At 39.5% G+C, this 25,324-nt stretch overlaps 2 protein-coding genes across 3 annotated transcripts in view; both read right to left on the minus strand.

Annotated features, from left to right (window-relative positions):
• SpdS (Spermidine Synthase) overlaps positions 1–25,324 on the minus strand; it is a 183,453-nt gene that overhangs the window by 139,177 nt on the left and 18,952 nt on the right. The window lies entirely within an intron of this gene.
• LOC137236892 (uncharacterized) lies at positions 15,613–16,332 on the minus strand. The gene is made up of 2 exons (XM_067759983.1): positions 16,102–16,332; positions 15,613–16,038 (listed from the first exon to the last, which is right to left on the minus strand). The coding sequence occupies exons 1-2, from the start codon at positions 16,149–16,151 to the stop codon at positions 15,654–15,656; spliced, it is 435 nt and encodes a 144-aa protein (XP_067616084.1). The 5' UTR covers positions 16,152–16,332; the 3' UTR covers positions 15,613–15,653.

The raw sequence follows: 25,324 nt of genomic DNA on the forward strand, positions 1-25,324 counted from the left end.
AAGCTAAGATACTCCTAAATCCTTGACAGTGGTTGTACGATTGAATGAGTCGCTATCGTTCATTATGCATGCGTTTCTCCGAGTGAACGTGATAATGTTACACTTGTATTCGATGTCCAAAAACAGAATGAATTTTATACTAAAAGCTAACTCTAATCTTCTAAATTAGTTTAACTGATTTCTTATTTGCTGACACTGCACTTGCCACGATTGGCCAAAATAATATTTTATCGCTTGCGTGGCAAATCATACGATTTGCAATTTTTCTGCATAACTGATATCATATCGCTTACGCTGCAGTTCACATGAATTGCATTTCACCTTCTTACGAAATATGATATCAGATCAATTACCTGCGTTGGCTTCGCTCGTGTTTGTTGAAGTGTGGTGTCAGCACATGATTACAAGTAAGTGTGTCTGCCCCTTGTTAAGTACCCCCCTTTAAACATCTGCGTCACACAAATGAACTCCTTTTTTAGAAGGATCCTTTGCATGGCTTGGCTGGTCCTGATCTATGGTCTGATTTAGTCTAGGAAAGTTGATTGTAGTAGCAAGTTTTCTACAGATAATGAAGCATACGTCTGCCAGGATGGCCAAGGCAAGAGCGTCAAAAATTAGCGAAAAGTAAAAATTATTCCCAGGTTGTTTAGGTTGATTAATATTTTCCATGCTGAGGCCGTAAATGTAGTTAAGGTTCAATTGTAGTCCTTCGCTCGTGATGTTTACCAAGGGCGGTGGCAGGGCCTGCGCTGTGCGTACTGGTCTGCTGGTGAATGTTTGATTTCCCACCGTGACTATTTCGTTGTTCAAAAGAATGACGTACGTTCCATTTAGATATGTGAAGTAGTTCCTCCCTTGTAATAGAGCTTCAAAGTTTGTGACAAATATTGCTGAGTCAGCGATCATCTCGATGGGTTTAGTGTTGTCTCGTTCAAAGTGGCATTTGGCATCGTCACCTTTAACTAGCATAGCTAGGCACCCGTCTTCCCGAAGTTTGGTCAAGGATTTGGGAGAACAAATTGTTGTATTGCTGATCGTTCGTTTATTAGCATTTTTTATATTTTTCGAGTCGGTAGCCATCTGGTTTTACCTTAGGCATTGAGAGTACGTTCAAAAGTGTGCTACCGTTTGAATAGCCGGAGGCCGAGCCGTACTCTATGGCTTCGATGGTGTTCTGATATGGTAGGGAATCTTATTCCATTATGAGCCGTTAAAATTAAATTTTAGTAAGCGCATAATTAGTTTGTTGTGGGCAGATTTTTTCTAAAAGAAAATTTTTATTATTTTTTTTATTTTGCTTCTTTTATTAAGCGTATAATTAATTTGTTGCGTGCAGATATTGCTTCATTAAATTTTTTGAACGAAAAATCGTTTCCTCTCTTTTGTTTTTGTTTGTTTGCAATATTTTCTATTGCCTCTTTAATCGCATCTTTTTATTGTTGACTTCCCGTGGTGACATTATTATTATTTTTTTATCATAATTTTTTTTCTTATGTTGGCGTATTTTTTATTTGCGCTTTATTAATCCTTCTGCCAGTGTTTGTAAGCCATAAATGTAAAACTCCTATATTGCTACAAAAGGCTAGGTACATTCCCAAACATCAGAGTGCCGATATATTGCTGTTTAAACGTTTTTGTTTTTGTATTCAATAATCGAATGTACCTAAATTTTAATTTTTTCTTGTCACACTTATGCTGCTACAATCACAAACATCTTATAGGCTGCTTTGTTTTGATTTCGAATTCAAAACACATTTCGAGCATTTTCTATTAGCAATATAGGCATATATGCTGTAAGCAATGTCACTCAATTATCCTTACCAACCGTTTCCTTTTTGTAAAGTGCCTCTTGTTTTGATTTTATCTGTTTATCCCTGACGTAAACCTCATCTCCTGGCCTAAACTCTTTAGCTCTTTTCCTTTTTTTATTCAAGATTTCTTAACTACTGGTTTCTCTTGATTTGTTCCCTGATCTCCTTGTGGACCCTGCTTTTGAAGTTGGTTAGGCCTTGGTAATTTCTTTCGGTTCTGTTGAAAAATATGTCGCTAGGCTTCCTCTTCGTTACAGAGTGTGTTGTTGTGTTGTGACGATCGACAGCAATATACACCAATTCTTCTGGTCTAGCGTTATTAATTTCTTTCCGAAGGCAGCGATAAATCTCAATAATGGTAGAGTGGAATTTTTCAATCTGGCCAATTACTTCACTTCTTTGATTTGGGGATTGAACTCTATCAGACTCCAGGATAGCGTTCAATCCCCAAACCTCTTATGCAGGTACATACCAAGGGAGTCATAAATCCCCTCTCATTGTCGGTGGCTATCATTTTAGGAGTTGTGAAATAGTGTATTACTTTGGCTAGCTTAACGCGGAGAGTGACGGGTGCTTTATTTTTAATGTGAAAAAGCTTGGCGAATTTGGAAAATTTATCTATGCAAGATACAAATTTCTCCCCTAGAATTTCAAAAATGTCCACATGCACTATTTCGCGTGGATATTTCGGCATTGGAGTCTCTTTTATCGGTGGTACTGGCGGATGCCTATCATACTTGTTAGCAAGGCAGGTTTCACAAATAGAAGTGACATTTTTTATCTTACTAGCCATTTTGGGAAAATAGTACTTTTCCAAGATTTGTTCCGTATTTTCTTTTGGGTTTCTATGGGCCCTCCTATGTTCGGTCTCTATTATACCGCAAATCCTATCCTCGTTGGTCACATCCTTGACCACCCTCTGAGTTATGCTAATTTTGTATAAAAGGAAATGTTGTATGTATACTTCTTGTAGTTGTAAATAATTTTCTGGAATCTTTATTCCATTTATGAGTACCGGGTTTAGACGTTCCTTCAAGGCTTCGGTTAAGCTGTCCTTTTCATTTATAGCTAGTCTCACATAATGACGAGTGAATACTGGATATGGATTTCCGGCACAAGTCATTGCATAGCCTCTGTTGATACTTCGTTGGGTTCCGACGGTGCTGTCAAATGGTTTGCCTAGCATAGAATTCTGGAGAGAGCATCCGCCACGACATTCGATTTACCAGGAGTGTAAATAAATTCGTGGTTATACTCTTCTATTCTAACCTTCCTTAACCACTCTGGACTAATATTCTGCAAAAGCGTGCAATTACTAGCGTATGCTGATTACATTGATATCATCGGCCTAAACACCCGCGCCGTTAGTTCTGCTTACTCCAAACTGGAAACTGGAAATCGAAGTACCTGCTGTCATCGAGCAAAGAGTCAGCGCATATGCGCCTAGGCAACCACCCTACTGTTGGCAGCCATAATTTCGAAATAGTGAAAGACTTCGTTTATTCGGGAACCAGCATCAACACTAGCAACAACATCAGTTCTGAAATCCAGCGAAGAATAACTCTTGCCAATAAATGCTACTTTGGACTAGGTAGGCAATTGAAAAGTAAGTTTCTCTATCGGCAAACGAAAATCATACTCTACAAGTCACTTATCGTACCCGCCCTGCTATATGGTGCAGAAGCATGGACCATGACAACAGCAGATGAAGCGGCTCTGGGAATGTTCGAGAGAAAATTTCTTCCGAAAGATTTATGGATCTCTACGCGTTGGCGATGGCGATTACCGAAGAAGATTTAACGATGAGCTGTACGAGCTATAGGCAGACATCAACATAGTCCAGCGAATTAAAACGCAGCGGCTGCGCTGGCTATGTCATGTTATGCGAATGAAAGATGACGCTCCGGCCAAAAAAGTGTTTCTATCGGAACCCGCCTATGGAAGCAGAGGTAGAGGGCGGCCCCCACTCCGTTGGAACGACCAGGTGGAAAATGATTTAAATTGCCTTTGTGTGACCAATTGGCGCCGGTTGGCAGAGGGAAGTATTATAGCCTTCCACCTCTTCACCTTTTTTTTTTCGTTTTAGTTTCGACTTCCTAACGCAAAAGTGGGAGGCTGATGATCAGTGAAAATTCTAATTGTTTTCGCCCCATAGGGGTAAGATCTCAAGTTGTCTAGAGCGCAAACTATAGCCAACATTTTTATTTCGTTTGTGACGCAGTTTTCTTCTGTTCTACTTAAAAATCCTGAGATGTAGGCAATGGGTCGATCTTTCCCGGTTTCTCCCTGGGATAGCATCCCACCAATGGAATATTTTGAAGCGTCGGTGGTAAGGTTGAATGGTTTTTCGAAATCTGGGAATGCGAGAATATCTGAGGCAACGAGTAGTTTTTTTAGAGTATCGAAGGTCTGAAGGGCCTCGGAACTCATTTTGATACGCACTCTTCTAGATTGGTTTGCCTTGACCTGCGAATTCTCACCGCGCGTGAGATTGGTCAAGGGTTTAGCAACCTTAGCGTAATCGCGAATGAACTTTCGGTAATACGAAGTCATTCCCAAGAAGATTTTTAGTTTATTAAGCGTTTCTGGGGGTGACAGGTTCTCTATAGCTTGAACCTTGGAAGGATCCGCCTTTATCCCGTGGGATATGATTATATATCCCAGAAATTATACTTCAGTTCTCATTAACTTACGTTTTTTCCAAATTCACTTTTAAATTAGCATCTTTTTAAACACTATCTTTAAATTTCCTAAATGTTCGTCGGTACTTTATCCAAAGACAATAATGTCGCCAATATAGACGTATCCCTATATACTCTTTTTATTTCCATCCAATCACTCTCAAAAACATTATACGCTACCAGTGCTGCATCGGCACCGCCAAGAATTTTCCACCTAAAATGTTGCAGGATGGCACGATACAGGGGCTTTTCCTTGACTACGTCGTAGTCCGACAGAATTCCTTCAACGCTGTGAATCCATGAGATGCTCCTTTACGCAGTCCGGAAGTCTGCCAATATATTTTAGGTCCTGCTCCGACAGTAGTGTTCGCACCGCTGTCAGTACCCCCTGTGGCTGCGTTCTTACGCCACCCTGTTCTATTCTTCCCAATCGCTCATCATGTTTTTATTTTTTTCTGGTGTTACTTACTAGCGTTCGCGATCACCTGACGGGATAGTCCTTATGTCACAGACGATTTGTTTGTTTTTATACTCAGCTGAGCAGAGCTCGAGAAACCGAAAAAGTGCGATAATTCTTTACCAAAGATGGATAAATTGATGAAGCTTGGTACGTGGGTTGACCTTATGACGCAAAATAGAAAATTAGTAAAATTTTGAACAACGGGCGTGGCACCGCCCACTTTTAAAAGAATGTAATTTGAAAGTTTTGCAAGCCGTAATTTGGCATTCGTTGAAGATAACATGATGAAATTTGGCAGGAACGTTACTACTATTACTATATGTGTGCTAAATAAAAATTAGCAAAATCGGATGACGAACACATCCAATTTAAAAAAAAAACTCAAATTTTAACAAAAAACTCAATATTTTTACAGTATATAAGTAAATTATTTCAATATTCAACTCCAGTAATGATATGGTGCAACAAAATACAAAAATAAAAGAAAATTTCAAAATCGGCGTGGCTCCGCCCTTTTTCATTTAATTTGTCTAGAATACTTTTTAATGCCATAAGTCGAACAAAAATTTACCAATCCTTGTGAAATTTGGTAGGGACATAGACTCTATGGCGATAACTGTTTTCTATGAAAATGGGCGAAAACGGTTGAAGCCACGCCCAGTTTTTATACACAGTCAACCGTCTGTCCTTCCGCTCGGCCGTTAACACGATAATTTGAGCAAAAATCGATATATCTTTACTAAACTTAGTTCACGTACTTATCTGAACTCACTTTATCTTGGTCTAAAAAATGGCTGAAATCCGACTATGACCACGCCCACTTCTTCGATAACGAAAATTACGAAAAATGAAAAAAATGCCATAATTATGTACCAAATATGAAAAAAAGGGATGAAACATGGTAATTGGATTGGTTTATTGACGCAAAATATAACTTTAGAAAAAACTTTGTAAAATGTATGTGACACCTACCATATTAAGTAGAAGAAAATGACAAAGTTCTGCAGGGCGAAATCAAAAGCCCTTGGAATCTTGGCAGGAATACTGTTCATAGTATTACATATATAAATAAATTAGTGGTACCCGACAGATGATGTTCTGGATCACCCTGATCCACATTTTGGTCGATATCTCGAAAACGCCTTCACATATACAACTAAAGGCCACTCCCTTTTAAAACCCTCATTAATACCTTTAATTTGATGCCCATATCGTACAAACACATTATAGGGTCACCCCTGGTCCACCTTTATGGAGATATTTCGAAAATGCGTCCACCTATAGAACTAAGGCCCACTTCCTTTTAAATAATTATTAACACCTTTCATTTCATACTTAAATCCTACAAACGAATTCTGCAGTCACCCCTGTCCCACCTTTATTGCGGTATCTCGAAAAGGCGTCCACCTATAGAACTAAGGCCCACTCCCTTTTAAAATACCCATTAAAACCTTTCATTTGATAACCATATCGTAGAAACACATTCTAGAGTCACCACTGGTCCACCTTTATGGCGATATCTCGAAAAGGCGTCGACCTATAGAACTAAGGGCCACTCCCTTTTAAAATACTCATTAACACCTTTCATTTGATGCCCATATCGTACAAACAAATTCTAGAGTCACCCCTGGTCCACCTTAGTAGTATGTAAATACCGGTTCTAGACCAAATGGTGAAAGGAAAAATGTGAAAGGAAAAGTATATACACACCGACACACATATATATACAGCAAAACAGTTTCGTTGCCTACTTTTAGGCGTATACGTTTTTTCGGTTTGTGTTCCATTCTTCCGATTTGTGTTCTGGCTGATGTATAAGAAAAAGCTTAGAGCTTTTTGCCTTTAGCAGAGCTTAGCAGTTCAGGCGAGCATCGAGCTCAGATTTTAACAGCGGGCCATACATTTTTAAAGGGCCGCAAAATTTTAAAAGTCCCCTCATATTTCTAATGAGCCTTAAACTTCGGCCGAGCCGTTTTAAAGAGTCCCTTAGATTTCTAAATAGCCCCTTGACTTTGTCTTGGATACATACTGTCCCATATATATGCATGTGAGAATTTCATAATTAACTAAAGGGGTGCCTTTCATGGGGGTGTTTGCGCCTTGCACTCACCGGCGTCACCCCAAACCGTCGACTCGTAGGTGTTTTTACACCCTCCCTCCCTCATGTAGGGGCGGAGCCTCCTCGTGGTGGCACCTGGTAACGCCTCGGCGGCTAATTCGAGCGGCGACCTTTCTTCCCACACATCGCGGATCTCTGTCCGGGTGGACCTTTCCCCTTCTCCGCTACTCGTGGGTGCTAAGTATGGAGGAAAATTTTTTAAGAATTGGTAAGGAGGGCGACTCTCCAAATAAGAAGTCGTTAGGAGCTTGCTCCGCAAAGGCTACGGCTCAGCCGGGCCTCAAAAAAGCTGAGAGAACTCCTCAGAGGTTCGCTGCTGCAGCGGCAGATAGGCAGAAAAGGGCCGAGAGTTTATCCGGTTCGAGCAGTCCGATGGCCAATACCGCTCATTGAGGGGGTGCTGAACGGGAGGCCATCAGTGCCACTACCGCCCCTCCCTTGGGCCCCACCAGCAAACCCTCCACCCAGCGACAAGCGTCTGGTGGTTCAACTGCTGGGGGGCCTCAGGGAGAGGGGGGGGGGGGAGGTCGGCTATAGGGCCAAGGGCCAATCTAGGCAGGAAAGGGCTGAGGGAAAATCCAGCCAGGGTATTCCAAAGGCCGGTACCTCTCGGGAAGGGGCCACCTACCGGGAGGCCCTTGGGGCGGCTGCCGCCCATTTCGTAGCCACCAGCCCGGCTGCCACTCGGCGTCAAGCGTCTGGCGGGGGCAGCTCTAGGGTCAAGGGAGTCAAAAAGCCCAGTCATCAGGACAAGCGCTGGGCTGCCCGGATCCTGCGTAGGAATGCCTCCTCGCCGATAAGGGAGGGGGAAGTTTCCGCGGAGGACTGGGCGAAGGCTCAGCGCGATCTTGCTTGGGCGAAACAGATGTTGCCGGAGTTCAGGCCGGACTGGGGCGAGAGCGATGGAGCCTCGAAGCTCCAGCGGTCTATGGATGAATCCAACCCTACGGCGCCGAAAAAGGCCAAGATGCAGGGAGGCTGGACTCGGTATTTCGCCGAAATAGCCAAGGATCGGCAGATCATTGGTGTTATGGACGAGAGTAGCGAAGATGGCAGGATCCCGAAACAGCAGTGGAAGTGGATTGAGGCAGCGCTCGCTACTGTGGCCGTTAGGGTCAAAAAAGATAACCCTGGTCCGTCACCTTCTTATACCAATGACGCCAACGGACCCCGCTGATATCCTGGAACTGCTCCAGGAGTACAACCCGGGTCTACCGACCCAAAACTGGAAGGTGGTTAACGTGGAGAAGACTGAACGTGCCACGGTGCAGATAGTCCTGCTGCTCGACAGCGCAAGCGTCGAAACGTTGAAAAGGCAGGATTTCAGGGTAACCTACGGCTTCAAAAATATAAGCCTTAAGGTTTATAAGGCAGACGTTGAAGCCTTGGTAAACCTTGCATCTCGTACGGAGGTGGCTGAACTCCACCCCAGTGAAGACGAGGTGGAGGTAGACGAGGGCGAAGAAGCTGCTGGCTATGCTTCGTCAGGTTCGAGCGGAAGCTTGGCTCTCAGAGGGTTGTACTCTGAGGGTCAGCTTCTGGAGGATGGCGCTTCCGACGCGACGCTCACGGTAGAGCATAAACAAGCAGTGATCCGGGTCCTCCAAATAAACCTGCACCACTGCAAAGCAGCATCAGCTGCACTCCTACTGCACCTGTCTTCAGGTGCGGTAGACATCGTTCTAGTCCAGGAGCCGTGGATCGCTCGCAATAGGATCTGTGGCCTGCGGACACCAACGTATAAGCTTTATAGCGCTCAGGAAAAGGGTAAGCCTCGCACATGTATATTGGCTAAGTCTACTCTTAATGTTTTTCTTCTACCCAATTATAGCGATGGGGATTTGACAGCGGTCAGCGTCGAGGTGCTAGGGAGGAGCTTTAAACTTGCCTCCTTCTACCTAGCGCACGATCACCAAGGCTCATTACCACCGGATAATTTCAAGGAGTTCGTGAGAGCGGCAAATCCACGAAACGACTTCGTCCTACTCGGAGGCGACGCCAATGCTCATCACGCCCAGTGGGGCAGCAGAGACCGAGGTGAGTCTCTATTCAACTATCTGTTAGGCACTAATCTGAGTATATGTAATAGGGGAAATGATCCCACTTTCATTACGAGGAACCGCGAAGGGGTCCTTGACATAACACTGGTCACAGACTCTTTCAGTGACCTGATCGTTTCATGGAGAGTTCTAAAGGAGCACTCCTTTTCTGACCATAGATATATAAGTTTTTCTATATCGCAGGCGCACGCAAGTCCTAAGCACATACAAAATATTAGAAGAACTGGGGCTACTATAAGAAGATTATAGGTAAAAAGCTATCTGAGGAGGTACGAGTCCCAGAAAGCGAGGAGGAGCTGAACGTGTTTGTAAATATTTTCAGTCAAAATTGCAGGAATGCTTTAGATAGGGCTTGCCCGGCTAAAAAGGTTTTGGAAACTCACAAACCACCATGGTGGTCGCCTGATCTTGATAAACTTAGGAAGTCATGTAGGGTGGCCTTCAATAAAGCAAAGCACGATAGACATGAATCCTCATGGGCTGCTTATAAAGCGAAAATGAATATATATAAAAAAGCAATCCGGAATGGAAAGCGATCCTCCTGGAGGGATTTCTGCGGCAGGATTGAATCCACATCCGCGGCCTCCCGGTTAACGAAGGTGCTATCGAAATCTCCAACTCAGCTAAGTTACGTCCAAAAGCCGGATGGGGACTGGACGGACTCCAGCGCTGAAACTATAAACTTGCTAATGGATACGCACTTCCCAGCAAGTACGGGCGTGTCTTCAATTATTGTCAGCGGAGGGTCACCTAATGATCAGCTGATAAGCGAAATCACAGATGATAAAAGGATAGATTGGGCTTTACAGACCTTCAAGCCCTATAAATCGCCGGGGCCGGGTGGAATTTTTCCGGCTCAGCTCCAGTATACTGCCGAACTTATAAGGACCTGGATTAAAGGGATGTTTATAGGTTGCCTTAGGCTCAATTACGTACCAGTATCGTGGAGGGAAGTCAACGTGGTTTTTATCCCCAAGGCAGGGAAACCCTCCCACTCTAAACCAAATGATTATAGGCCTATAAGCTTATCTTCTTTTCTGCTTAAAGCGCTCGAAAGACTTCTAGAGGACCACATCAGGAGGAGGATTGAGCCGTCGCTTCTTTCGCAAGCACAGCATGCCTATACTAAGGGCAGGCCAACTGACACGGCCTTGCACTCACTGGTATCCGCTATCGAAAGGTCACTAGACCTCAAGGAATACACATTGGTGGTATTTCTAGATATAGCGGGTGCCTTCAACAACGTTCTCCCGGAGGTCATCACCTCGGCGCTGACCGATCTGGGGGTGGACGCGTGCCTGGTGGAGTTTATATACAATCTGCTTACGCGTAGGCAGATTAAAACTGAGCTAGGTGGATGCGTGATCCGCAGACCGGTCAGCAGAGGCACTCCGCAGGGAGGTGTTCTCTCTCCGCTACTTTGGGTGGTTACCGTCAACCAACTAATCCGCCTCATGGAATCAGAAGGTCACCAAGTGATCGCGTATGCAGATGACATCTGCGTCACCATGCGGGGGAAATTTCCGCAAACTCTTTGCAACCTAATGTAAAGGGCACTATCCAAAATTTCGCACTGGGCCACAGCCACAGGCTTGGAAGTCAACCCGGATAAAACCGAGCTTGTCCTCTTCACGAGGAGGTATAACGTTTAGCGATCGAGTCAAGTATTTGGGAATAATTCTGGATAGGAATCTATTATGGAGTGAATATATAGTGGAGCGTTGCAAGAAGGCAGCAGCAGCGCTGTTCACCTGCAAGAGGGCAATTGGCACCTCCTGGGGATTCTCCCCCAAGGTGATATACTGGATTTATACAGCCATTGTGCGCCCGATTCTTCTTTATGGTGCCTTGATCTGGTGGCCTGCACTAGCTAAAACTACCTATCTTAAGACGCTTCAAAAGGTGCAACGGAGTTTGGAGCTCTGCATCACCGGGGCTCTCGGCTCCACTCCATCTGAAGCACTCAACACAATGCTATACCTTCCACCTCTTGACCTGGTGGCGAAGGAAATAGCGGTCATTGCCGCTCTGCGCATAAGAGAAACAGGTCTCTGGTCAAATGGATCTAGTGGACACGCAACAATCCTGGGCACGAGCGCCCCAGTCCCAATACCGGTGCGCCCTGACTACTGCACGCCAAAAAACGTCTTCGTTAAAAATTATAGTATATATATACCATCGCGACAGGACTGGAATACCAGACAACATACGGTACCGGGTGCCATCAACATATTCACGGATGGTTCTAAGCTTGACGGGAAGGTGGGAGCAGGCGTCTTTTCGCCGGATCTGGGTCTAGAGGTCTCTTTTCGCCTACCAGATTACTGCAGTGTTTACCAAGCGGAAATGCTGGCGATACACAGGGCTGTTAACCATCTAGGGTCTATGCCTAAGGATAGTAAACGGGTGGTTATTTTCTCAGACAGCCAGGCCGCTTAAAAAGCCCTGGACTCATTCGTCGCAAGTCGGTCACTGAATGCCGCAGATCTCTTAACGAGATGGCTCAGCACTTCAGTATCAGCCTTATATGGGTACCTGGGCACAGGGATATCGAAGGCAATTGCAGAGCAGACGAGCTGGCCAGAAGAGGCACCACCGACGATATCCTTCCGGGAAATGATTCGGTAGGCCTACCCATGGCCACTTTCAGGCTTCGTGTAAACACAAGCACTATAAGAATCGCAAATGGACTATGGTCAGCCATATCATCGTGTGAGACATCGAGGCAAACCTGGCCCTCATATGACAAGGGGCGCACAGAAGCGCTTCTGATTTTAAACAAATCAGCTCTATCGTCCCTGATAAGGGTTCTAACAGGGCATTGCCTAATTGGCACGCATGGTGCTAGAATGGGGGTAACGGCCTTCTACTATTCTCGCAGCTGCAGATGTGCAGAAGAGGAAGAGAGCGTCCAGTACCTTCTCTGTCACTGTCCAGCGCTTAGTAGGCGTAGGATGGCTATCCTTGGTAAACCTTTTCTACATGACCTCGCTGAGGTCTCTTGCTATGAAGTAAAGGCTCTGGCAAAATTTATAATTTCCCCGAGGTGGTTTGACCCGCTTTAGGCAGGGTAGGGTCCTCCTTTGAGACCGTATAGGGTATTACAATGGGCCCATTGGTGGCCTAAGTAGTGAGCTGTTGCCATAGTGTTCAGCTCAGCCCTTGCAACCTAACCTAACCTAAAGGGCATCTTAATATTGAACTTATGGTTTTCCATTATTGAACATTTTGTTTGGCATTTTATAGATTGAAAGTTTGTGTGTACATGCTGTCACATATATTTGTACATGGGAATTTTATTAAACCACTGATAAGAAACCTTAACCGTACAAAATTGAAACATATTTATATGTATATATGTATGTAAATAAAACTTCATGCTGTATTTCATTTAATTGAATTCGTTACCAGAATTTTCCGTAAGTATAAAACATAGAAACCCGATCAGGGGCAGATTGGACATTTTATTTGTATTTTTTATTTGATTGTAAGTTTGCGTGTACATGCTGGCCGATATATATGCATGTGAGAATTTCATAAATAACTAAAGGTTATCTTAATATTGAACTTATGATTTCTTTATCACAAAGTTTTGAGTTTTTTGTTTTGTATTTCAATAAAACATGTTCTCACATTGATTACAACAATTTGACCTCCTTAAATATGACAGCATATAAATTATATATATATATATATATATATATCAACAAACCGCAAAATACATACCGACACAGACACACCCATCCATATACATACATTTAGATAAGGGCTACTTGTCTCAATGTATATAAATTGGACATCTTTTCGGTAAACAAATGTAGTAAATTGTTTAAAGCCGCTCAGTAGTCATCTATATGTCACGGATAAACATTTTATAGGGATTTTCAGCCGTGTTTAACCAGGATCACTTCTAGTAAACAGTAATAAACTTGAATACATATACATCGTTACTTCTTTAACACCGTTGCTTATTGTAGGCATATTCCACATTATGAATCAAGCTCTTAAGGATTTAAAAGCAATTTCAAAGGAAAAAAGCTCGAAAAAGTCAATTAATAAAAAATAAAAATGTATCTGTGTAGTTCTTGTTAAAAGATATATACTCGGAAGAGGAGTTTAGATAGACATATTACAATGAAACATCAAGTTATAAAAAAAGCCCCCATTTTTGGCGAGCAATGTAAAATTCAAGTGAAATAAAATATATGGGCAGCGCACTTGAGAACAAATATGCATAAAAAGAATTGTATGCGTAATGTAAATAGTAATGTTAAATGTATTAACGCGATGTTTAATAATCGTATTGAGACATACGTTTTGGAAGACGATCAACCCAATGATTTAATTGTTGAACATTTTTTTGAAAAACATTTTAACGAATTATCTGCACTTTTGCAGAAATCTATAGAAAAGTATGAAAGCATCAAATTTAACTTTGAGTTATTTTCTTAATATATTCAAATAAAAGAAAAGATTGAAGAATTTGCAATAATGTCACACCCAAACATTAATGACTGAAGCATTTATGCAGAACAATAATGTTGGTGAAATAATTAAGGAAAAGTTGAGTAAATTGATTGAAAAAATTAAAACATTTCAAGAGCGAGATAGTGGTTGGAGTCTAAGTGAAATTATCCATCTAGAAGTAAACATAAATAAATACCAAACAATTAGAGGCTCATTATATATACCACTACCAAAAGTAATAGCATATAAAAAAGCTTGTATTAGTATTGTTAACAATGATATATATTGCTTTAAGTGGGCCATAATTTCATCTCTTTGCCAACCCTCAACACATGGCCAAAGGTGTTATTCATATCACATTAGAAATATCCAAGTTTCCATTATAACTTTAATTAATAATAAAGTAGTCAATTTTGAAAATTTAAGTTTCCCATTACAAATAAAAGATATTGAAATATTTGAATCAAATAATGCAGATATTAGTGTAAATGTGTTGGTATTTGGTAGTAGGACCCTATTTTTTAACCCTAGGACTTATACCCAAGTACAGGTGTGGCCAGTAGCTACTTGGGAGTGATGTAGCTCTTAAATCGCTAAAGATATTGACTTGAGATTTTTGATCTAGGAAACGAAGTAAATCTACGTCGATTGGTGTCTTATTTGTCATGCTAGGTCCATGCATTGATGAGATATAAGCTTTCAAAGTTGGCACCTACGACTTCTTATACCCGGGTACAGGTGTGGCCAGTAGCTTTTCTTCTCGTTTTTTCTTATTTTTTGAAGGAAAAAAATTTTTATTTATTATTTTCTTTATAAAATATTATTTTATTGATTATTTCTTATAACTAAATATGCAAACAAATTTAAATTATTCAATTGTCTTCATTATTTTCACAAATATTACATGTAAATGTATATGAAGAATGCTGTATGCATATTGGGTGCTGACATATTCTGCATATGTTACGCGTTCTTCTTCTGCGTTGGTCATAGATGTAGCAGAGATACCAGCTTCCAACCTGCTGTTTCTTTGGTTTTGCACCAGCAGCTGCTGACGTTGATGGCCTATTGTCAGCACTTCCTTGCAAGGCCGTACTTATGAAACTCCCATCACGTCCACTCCTCCTTTTGTCTTGTTATAAAACTCGATCATTTCTGGTTTGCCGCTTTCGCCAATGTGATCATCTTCATGCATTGATGATAGTAATATAACTGCATTGTTTTTTTCGGCACATAGGAGCAAATGGATATGTTGGGCCTAAAACCGAATGTACTTGACCTCTCTGCACGATCTTTGTGTGCCAACATCTCCTTTGGTATGTAGGGCTTATTTTTCCACAGAGTTACAACTGCCGTCAAATTCATGGATGACAAGCTTTCCAGTAGATTTAGGTTTGTAAAAAAATTGTCCATCGTTATATTTCGGCCGGTTCCATGAAAGCGCCTTACTAAATCCTAGACCACGCGTTCACCCTGGTTAGTTTTCCGTCCCGTAGGTGCTTGGCCAGTATATATTTGTCCATGCAGTGGATATGCGTTTTTGGCATCACATACCCACCACACTTTTATGCCATATTTTGCCGGTTTCGATGGGATGTATTGCGTGAAACGGGTGCGGCACCGATATGGAAAGAGCTGCTCGTCTACCGTTAGATATTCACTTGGCTTATATGACTGCTCAAAGTTGTAGTTCATCATGGTCCACAGCTCGGATATTGGTGCAGCTTTCTCAGTTACCAAACATTGTGCCGTGTGTTGCCATCGTCAAACCTTATAAACCGCAGTATGGCCTGAAAGCGGTTAATGCCCATTGACGCACGATATAATGGACAATTTTCCACCGACCACAAGTCCGGCGCACATTCGGCATTGCTGCGGTTACCGCCAGTCATAATAAGCACTCCAATGAACGCATACATTTCGCTCGAAGTAACCTTCTTCCATGTTTTTGGTTCCGCCTCTGGATGTTTTGCGTTTAATTCCGCATATGTAGCTTCTGCTTTTTTGTTGGTGTAGCGTACTATCATATCCACCATTTCCGGAGTCATAAAACATTTATATGTATTGACTATTGACATCATTAGTTGATCTTGCGGGCCCACTTCGCTGTCGCAAAATATTTTGTTGCCTAGTTTGGCGTGCAAGTCGTGGCTGTGAGCTCCATATGGTACTATCACGTGCTACGAATTCAGCTGCACGCAAATTAATCTCCTCAGAATCATCTGCAGCATCGGATTCATTGTCAGATTCTTCGTAATCAACCTCATCTACCTGGGCATTGTCAATTGTGTAATCAGGGTCTTCTACATCCGATTCAACCACGCCATCTGCTACTGGTACTTGTTCGCTTTCATCCCCTTCAGGGTCGGAAAATAATTCATCATATGAGATTTCGTCAAACAGGTTTTGTGTGTACTGCTCTTTTTCAGCGTCGGATAATCTATATAAAAATAATTAATTTTTATTCCATTTATGAAATTATATTTGAGTTATTTGTATTTACCTCATATATTGATTCGAAGACAAATATTCCATGTTCCTTCTGCTATCCATGTTGTAATATTTTAAATTTTTTCTGACTTGTTATTTTCACAAATATAAATCAACTTCACACTTCAAAAGAACGCTTTACAATGAATATAAACTCGCAAAACTGCCGTTTATATAGCTGCAACCCTTAAGTTTCTGGAAGTATTTCTTAACTGCCAGGTAGTTGGATTATATCAAATGTTGTCTGTCAGCAAATTCTAGCAAGGGTACAATATAATAAAAAAAAATAATAATATAATAAAAAGGTTGTATTCTAAAAATTCTAACAACAATAGAAGTTATTGACTTCTTAGAAATAACTTAGAATGCGCGCAATTCTTAGAAGCAGGCTACAAATATATGTTTATAACTACTTAAAATGTTCGTAAGACAGTCAGCTACAACATTGCATTAAAAAAAATAACTTTTTTCTCAGAACAAATGAGAAAAAACGGGTAAAACAGGCTACTGGCCACACCTGTACCTGGGTATAAGAAGTCGTAATAAAAGTTGGGTATAAGTCCTAGGGTTAACAAAAGAAGAAAAATCACATCACATTAATCTTATTTCTTTATACAGTGATGATTTCAATGAAAGCCATTATGTTTGGATTAATGGGGCATCAAGTTACAAGAAATGAACATAAATTATGTGTTTGCAATACATTTTGATAAGGAAGAAAAATTACTAACCCATAAAAAGCATTGTAGAAAAATTGTAACACGCATGCCTACACCTGAGAAAAGAATGTTAAAATTTTAAAATTTCAAAAAACAATTAGATGTACCATTTACTATATATGCAGATTTCGAATGTATTCTAAAACCAATAGATATTCAAAATTCTAGTAGGACTCAATGTGTACAAGAACATATTCTTATGCCTATTGTTATTTTATTAAGTAAGTGCTCATATAATAACCAACTGAATCGTTTTAAAATATATAGCGGTGTTGATGCTCCAAAACATTTTTTTAAAAGTATTTTCGATGATGTTTTAGATATTTACCACCTATATTTGAGTAAGATAGTTAGAATGCACCCATTAACTGCCAACCAAAACGAGGATATATTTTGCCACATTTGGGGAATGCAACTTATATTAAATGATAAGGTAGCAGACCATTGCCATTTAACTGGTGAATATAGAGGTCCAGCACATAATAAATGTAATTTAGAATATCAGATATCAAATTGTATTCCAGTATTTTTTCATAATTTATCTAAATATGATTGTCATTTATTTATTTAAGAGTTGTCATCTGTAGAGGGGGATATAAATATTATTCCCTTAAACAAAGAGTTGTATATTTCAATATCAAAGAGAATATATGTTAATAATAAAGATACTATTGAACTTAGGTTTTTAGATTCATGTCTTCTAGCTTAGATAGTTTAGCTAAGAATTTAAGTAATAATGATTTAGAAATAACAAAGGCTTATTTCCCCAATGATCATCACTTTGATTTAATGAAAAATAAAGGTATTTTTCCATATGACTACTTAGATTCAGAAGAACGTCTCAACGATACACAATTACCTGATCGTTCACATTTCTTTAATAAATTATCAAATTAATCGTGTAGTATCGATGATTATCAGCAAGCACAAAATGTTTGGACAACATTTAATTGTTCCAATTTATTAGATTATTTATTATTATATCTAAAAGTAAATGTCCTACTCCTCAGTGACATTTTTGAAAATTTTAGAAAATTATGTAAAGGAATTTATCGACTAGACCCTTGTCAATATTATTCATCTCCAGGATTATCTTGGGACGCAATGCTCAAAATAACTAGAATAGAATTAGAATTGTTTACCGATGAAAACATGCATAATTTTATAATGTCGGGAATTAGGGGCGGGATTGTTCAATGTTGCAAACGGCGTTCAGTTGCTAACAATAAATATTTAAGTGATTACGATGCGACTAAATCTTCAAATTATATAATTTATTTACATGTTCATAATTTATATGGTTATGCTATGTCACAATATCTCCCTCATAATAATTTTGGATGAATTGAAAACGTAGAGGAGTTTGACGTTTTTAGCATACCAGAAGATTCTTTAGGCGGATACATATTAGAAGTAGATTTAGATTATCCCATAACCACTCACAATATTCATAATGATTTACCATTTTGTTTTGAAAATAAAAAAGTTGGTTCAATGAAAAACCCAAAGTTGATTGGTGATTTGAGAAACAAAATAAAATATATTATTCATTATAGAAATTTACAACAATGTATTAAACATGGACTTGTATTAAAGAAAATTCATAGAATTCTACAATTTAATCAATCAGATTGGTTAAAAAAATATATTGATTTAAATAATTATCATAGAACATTAGCAACAAATAAGTTTGAGGGAAATTTCTTTAAATTATTGAATAATGCTGCGTATGGGAAAACTATGGAAAATGTAGATAAAAGAGTAGATGTTAAATTAGTAAAAAATTGGGAAAATACTAGTATTGGGGAAAGAGGTAGGAAAAAATTAGGTGCTAGGGCCTTAATAGCAAAACCAAATTTCCATAGTCTAAGCAAATTTTCTAATAATTTATTAGCGATTCAATTGGAACAAGTGTCAACTCTGTACAATAAACCGATACATATTAGTTTTACCGTATTAGAACTTCTAAATTTAAAATGTATAGTTTTCATTATGATTATATCAAACAGAAATATAAAAATAATATTGCTTTGAATTATATGGATACTGATTCATTCATATATGATATTCAAATTGATGACTTTTATAATGATATTCGTGATGATATTTCAAAATTTTTCGATACATCCTCATATCCAAAGGAAAATATTTTTAATTTTCCTCAGTTGAATAAGAAGGTTCTAGGTATGATGAAGGATGAATGTAATGGGAAATTAATAAACGAGTTTATAGGTTTAAGAGAAAAAATGTATTCATTTAAAATTGATAACGATATAAATGAAACTACAAAAATTAAGGGAATAAAAAGTGTGTAACTTCTACATTGAGTTTAAGTGATTTTAGAAAATGTCTGTTGGAAAATAAATTGTATAATGCATCAATACATACATACATACAGCATACATTTACATCTAAATTACATATGGTCTATACACAAAATATTTATAAAGTAGCTCTAAGTAATATGGATGATAAGCGAATTGTACGAGAAAATCATATTGATACTTATACTTATGGTCATTTCGAAACCTTATAGTAGTACTTTACTGTAATACATTTAAGAAAAAATAATAATAAACAATTTATATTTTATATGATTTATTTTTATTAAATAAAAATTTTAAACATAATTGACCACATATTACTGTTGTATTTTTCTTTCTGCTCATAATTGTAATGTATTGATGGCTTCAGATAATTAACCAGTTCAATCGGTGGCTGTAAATTTCCAAAACTATCAAAATATTCTTTTTAGTTTTTCTTAATACTTTCATGGTCTTAGCAAGATTTGCTAATACAGTCATATGATTATTTGACATGATTTTAAACGAGCGATCGAAAAAATCGTTTACCTATCAGCTGTGTATCTGATAAGAATCTGCTAAATATGTTACCTATCAGTTGTGTATCTGATAAGAATCTGGTCTGCCATCAATTTTACTTATTTTGAACTGTTATATATTAAACTTGACTCGGGGTTTGCTAACAAGGTCACTGTAACCTTTACTAATGTTACCGGTAATTCCTTTGTACATATTTGTTGCGAAGATCTCTTCTAATTATGAATTGATTTTGTTTTTGCAGATGGTAGGTATATTAATCCACAAGTTGATTAAGTATATACACACCGACACACACACACATATATATATATATATATTGTTACGAATATTAGCAAAACTAAGGAGTGCTGCCAGCTCTAAGCCGATGCTAAGCAGTGACGTGAATGCACATCAATAATTCAATCATCATGTATCTACATAAACGAAACAATAACTGCGTCTACATATATGTACCATGTACGTATACGAGCAGCGGAGAGTCAATGCACAAATACATGCATATATATGAGATACTCCTATAAGTATGCAATGAGAAAAACTATAAAATTGTGCAATTGTAGTTACAGCTGAGAAGTTTGAGAGCTGCTGGACTAGTAGATTCTGGAAGCGACTAGAAGATGCGAATGTTAAAATCAAAGAGTATAAAAGGCGACAGATGTAGAGGCGCTGTAATTCAGTTTGATTTGAGTTGTCAAGCAGTTACGACTAAGACGATATCTAGCGAGCAATAGCAGTATTATTTTGAAAGTCAGTTTCCTTTAAGCTATCAGTTTGGATATTAAGCTATTCGTTGCACAGTTTGAGTGTTATTGTGAAGTATTTTAATAAAGGCCATTTTTCCATTATTCAATATTGGAGTTATTTATTAACAGTTTAGCGATACGAACCTAGCAAAAGGGCAAATAAGAGGATTTGCAAGTAAATTCGTTACAATTGGTGTCAGAAGAGGAATTGCTGAATAAATTCCAGAGGACAACAAGGACATGGCAAAGTTAAGTGAATTGAAGATCCCGCAACTGAAGAAGGAGTTGGAGAACCGTGGATTGAATACAACTGGCATTAAACTGGAACTTCAGGCACGACTACGAGAGGCAATGGAATTAGAAGGAATTGATGTGGAAGAGTATGTCTTTCATCTTGATGGCGAGGAGACAACAAAAATTGAAGAGAAAAACGAATCATCGCAGACAATTACCAGCACAGACTTGAACATGATATTGGCTGCAATAACTGCTCAAACATCGACAGTAACATCCAAGATGAAAGCGCAAGAGGCACGTATAACAGAAATGTCATCACAAATATCCACCAACATGTCATCACAACTGGAAGAACAGAAAACGTATATGTCATCACAGATGGAATCCCAAGAGACACGAATAACATCGAAGATGGAAGAACAGAAGACGTATATGATATCCCAACTGGAATCGCAGGAAACCCGTATAACATCACAATTGGAAGAGCAGAAGACATATATGGCATCCCAGCTGGAAACACATGAGACACGTATTTCAGAAATGTCGACACAGATTACATCAAAGATGGAAACAAAACTGAAAGAGCAAGAGGCACGTATATCATCAAAACTCGAAGCGCGTATGGACGAGAAAATAACGCAGTTTGAAGAAAAATTCGAGGCAGAGGTGGATGCGTTGAGACGTCGTATACAGGAATTGCAACTTAATCGGCCGGCTGCTTCAGCGAGCAATACGAAGGTAAAAACTCCATCTTTTGACGGTTCTGTTCCTTTCCAGGTCTTCAAGCTACAGTTTGAGAAGACCGCAGCAGTGAACAACTGGAATGCGGAAGATAAAGTTGCATTGAAGAGGCCAGCAGCGGAAATCTTACAGACGATTCCCGAAGGAGAGCGGAACAATTATGAAGCATTGGTGGCTGCTGTAGAACGACGTTATGGAAGCGAGCATAGAAAACAGATATTCCAAATTGAGTTGCAAAACCGCTACCAAAAAGCAATTGAGACATTGCAGGAGTTTGCTTCAGATATTGAAAGATTGGCTCATCTTGCAAATGCGGACGCACCCGTGGAATACACTGAAAGGGTAAAAATCCAGAGTTTCATAAATGGCATACGGGACGTGGAAACGAAGCGAGCTACATACGCAAACCCAAAGCTGACATTTGCTGAAACGGTATCACATGCATTGACTCAGGAAACGGCTTCACTATTGAGTAAACCAGCATACAAAGCTCATCGCGTGGATGTGGGAAGGCCAGAGTGGGTAGATACAATTTTGGAAGCACTGAAGGGATCTCAACAGAAGAATGCCGGAGTTGTTAAATGTTTCAAGTGCGGCAACCCAGGTCACATTGCACGTCATTGCGATCTTGGTCCTAATAGTTCCAACAATGTGGGTGGCCGTAAACGCAAAGCTGGCGGAAATGGGCAAGAGCGTGTCGGATGTAAAGAACGAAAACTTGCCCCGGCTATTGAATGTCCTGTGATATCTGTGTCGCAGATTGGAAGGAAATCAAGCAGTCTTACCATCAGAGGGAATGTGGATGATAAAGAGCGTGTACTGACTGTAGATACGGGGGCATCTCATTCCTTGATTCGATCTGATTTGGTCTACAGGAGAGTAAAGTCATTACCTGGAGCAAGGTTGCGTACGGTCACAGGCGAGTATAATCAGTCCAAGGCGAAGTGGTATGTGAGGTATTAATTGGAAAAGTCATGGTTCTACACAAATTCGTTGTGGCGGAGATCGTTGATGAAGTCATATTGGGAGTGGACTTCTTGGTTGACCATGACATCAGGATCGATATGCGGAGAAAAATTATTAGCTATAAGAACCAGGACATACCACTTAACCTTAGTTTGGAAAAAGGGTTCAGCAGTAGTCGGGTACTGGTGGAAAAGACTCGACAAAGACCACGAAAGTCAAAGGCAAAGGTTGATAGATCGAATGGGCCAAATAAATCAAAATCAAAAGTACCTGCGAGAGAAACACTGGCATTGACAAAACCCAAAAGACGCAGGAAAACGAAGCAAAGATTTTCCGAGAAAGAATGCGAGGGTAGTTTCAAGCCAGAGCGTACTACTGTGGGGAAACGTGGGAACGGTACTGATTATGCAAAGCAAATCCGTCCAGCGCAAGCTCTACGAAGTAGTTCATGGGCCAAACAACAGAGTGTGAAGGAACGAACCAGGGTATTGAGTAGTACGATGAAACACAGGTATCATGAGAACAATAATTCGAAAGGTTTCTTGGCGGGAGATTTAGTACTGTTATACAACCCTCACCGGCGGAAAGGTGTTCCATCCAAATTTCGGTCCAGTTGAGAAGGCCCGTACAAGGTTGTGAAGAAGATCAGTGATACCATCTACTGCATACAAAGCATTGAGAAACCACGGAGTAGAAGAGTGGTACATTTGGCGATGCTAGCAGCGTTTAGATCGAGAGATTTGTCTGATCGGGACGATCAGACTTAGGTGGAGGGCAGTGTTACGAATATTAGCAAAACTAAGGAGTGCTGCCAGCTCTAAGCCGATGCTAAGCAGTGACGTGAATGCATATCAATAATTCAATAATCATGTATCTACATAAACGAAACAATAACTGCGTCTACATATATGTACCATGTACGTATACGAGCAGCGGAGTCAATGCACAAATACATGCATATATCTGAGATACTCCTATAAGTATGCAATGAGAAAAACTATAAAATTGTGCAATTGTAGTTACAGCTGAGAAGTTTGAGAGCTGCTGGACTAGTAGATTCTGGAAGCGACTAGAAGATGCGAATGTTGAAATCAAAGAGTATAAAAGGCGACAGATGTAGAGGCGCTGTAATTCAGTTTGATTTGAGTTGTCAAGCAGTTACGACTAAGACGATATCTAGCGAGCAATAGCAGTATTATTTTGAAAGTCAGTTTCCTTTAAGCTATCAGTTTGGTTATTAAGCTATTCGTTGCACAGTTTGAGTGTTATTGTGAAGTATTTTAATAAAGGCCATTTTTCCATTATTCAATATTGGAGTTATTTAGCAAAAGGGCAAATAAGAGGATTTGCAAGTAAATTCGTTACAATATATATCACAAAACAATTTCGTTGCCTACTTTTAGGCGAACACGTTCTTAAGCTTAGAGCTTTTTGTTTCTGTTATGGCCGATGTATAAGAAAAAGCTTAGAGCTTTTTGCCTTTAGCAGAGCTTAGCCGTTCAGGAGAGGATCGAGCTCAGATTTTGAATGGGGCCCTACATTTTTAAAAGGCCGCAAATTTTTAAATGCCCCTCATATTTCTAATGAGTCCTAGACTTCACCCGAGCGTCTTTAGAGTCCCATAGATTTCTAATCGAGCGACTGCTGCCCAATCCCCCCCCCCCCTCTTTTTTCTCGTCTACAAAAAGTAGCAGTTGGACACCTGTAGTACCGCCCAATACCCAACCCCCAGGGCTATTTATTTTGCAATCGAGTTTCGACAATACGTTTATGGCACCGATTTCATTGTAAAATCAGACCATAGACCACTAGTATACCTATTCAACATGAAAGACCCCTCTTCAAAACTTTCCAGAATTAGGCTAGAATTAGCAGAATATAACTTTACTATAGTTTATATAAAGGGTAAATCAAAAGTTGGCGCTGATGCATTATCACGCTTTACAATCGACGAAATTAGAGAAACTAACAAACAAATCTTGGCAGTAAAGACAAGGGCAATGAAAAACAGTCAAACGACAAAAAATTTACATAGGAAAACTGACAAAAATGACGAAAAACAACTTACTTTACACGTTCATGAAAAATTTTCATTTAATTATTCGAAAAAAAGTCCGCGTATAAGAACCACAATTTTTTATGATGATAAAAGCAAATTTCTAAAATGCATATAAGCACACATATGCGATGTAAGAAAATCGAATTACTTAATATAGATATTGTTAACGAAATAACAAACTTAGTAGAGTTACTTTCGAAGTTACAAGCAGTAGCTAACAATCACCTTATTAACAAAGTTGAATGGCCAAAAGATGATCTATTTCTTAAATATTGTACAATTTTGAATTTAAAACAATGCGGAAATAAAATTTTAAAAACTTTAGAAATACTACTTACAGACCCAGTCAAAACTATAACAGACGACAATACAAAAATCAAAATCATGACAATTTATCATAATGGCCCTATATGGGGCGGTCACTGCGGTGTTAAAAGCTTTACGCATGGCAAAGCTCTAAACATGGTTCGTGACATTGCCAAATTCGGCAAAAATTGTCAAAAATGTTTAGTAAATAAAGTCAAACCAAAAATCAAAGAAAATTTAGTACTGACTCCAATATATGTAGTTGTTATTGATACAATTGTACCTTTACAAGAATCAAAATACGGTAAGAGGCTCGCAGTTACCATTATATGCGATTTAACAAAATACCTGGTAACAATAGCAGCGCCAGATAAAAGCGCCAAAACAATAGCTTCAGCTATTATCGAGAGTTTTATTTTAATATATGGTCCATGAAATCTATCAGGTCAGATTTAGGATCCGAATACAAAAATGAAATCCTTGCAGAACTTACCAAACTTCTCAATATCAAACATGACTGTTCAGCAGCGTGTACGCTAACCCCAAATTAGGTTAAGTTGCACTCGCTCACCTGCTACTATCAATTTCCGTCTTGGGGCGCCCTCCATACAGTCGCCTTTTT

The sequence above is a fragment of the Eurosta solidaginis genome, chromosome 1, assembly GCF_040869045.1.
Source record: "Eurosta solidaginis isolate ZX-2024a chromosome 1, ASM4086904v1, whole genome shotgun sequence".
NCBI classification, from domain to species: Eukaryota; Metazoa; Arthropoda; class Insecta; order Diptera; family Tephritidae; genus Eurosta; species Eurosta solidaginis.

Coding starts and splice junctions, on each gene's coding strand:
- LOC137236892 (XM_067759983.1), bottom strand. CDS start 16,151: ATGGATAGCAGAAGGAACATGGAATATTTGTCTTCGAATCAATATATG. Junction 16,039..16,101: donor TCTTCGAATCAATATATGAG/GTAAATACAAAT, acceptor ATTTTTATATAG/ATTATCCGACGCTGAAAAAG.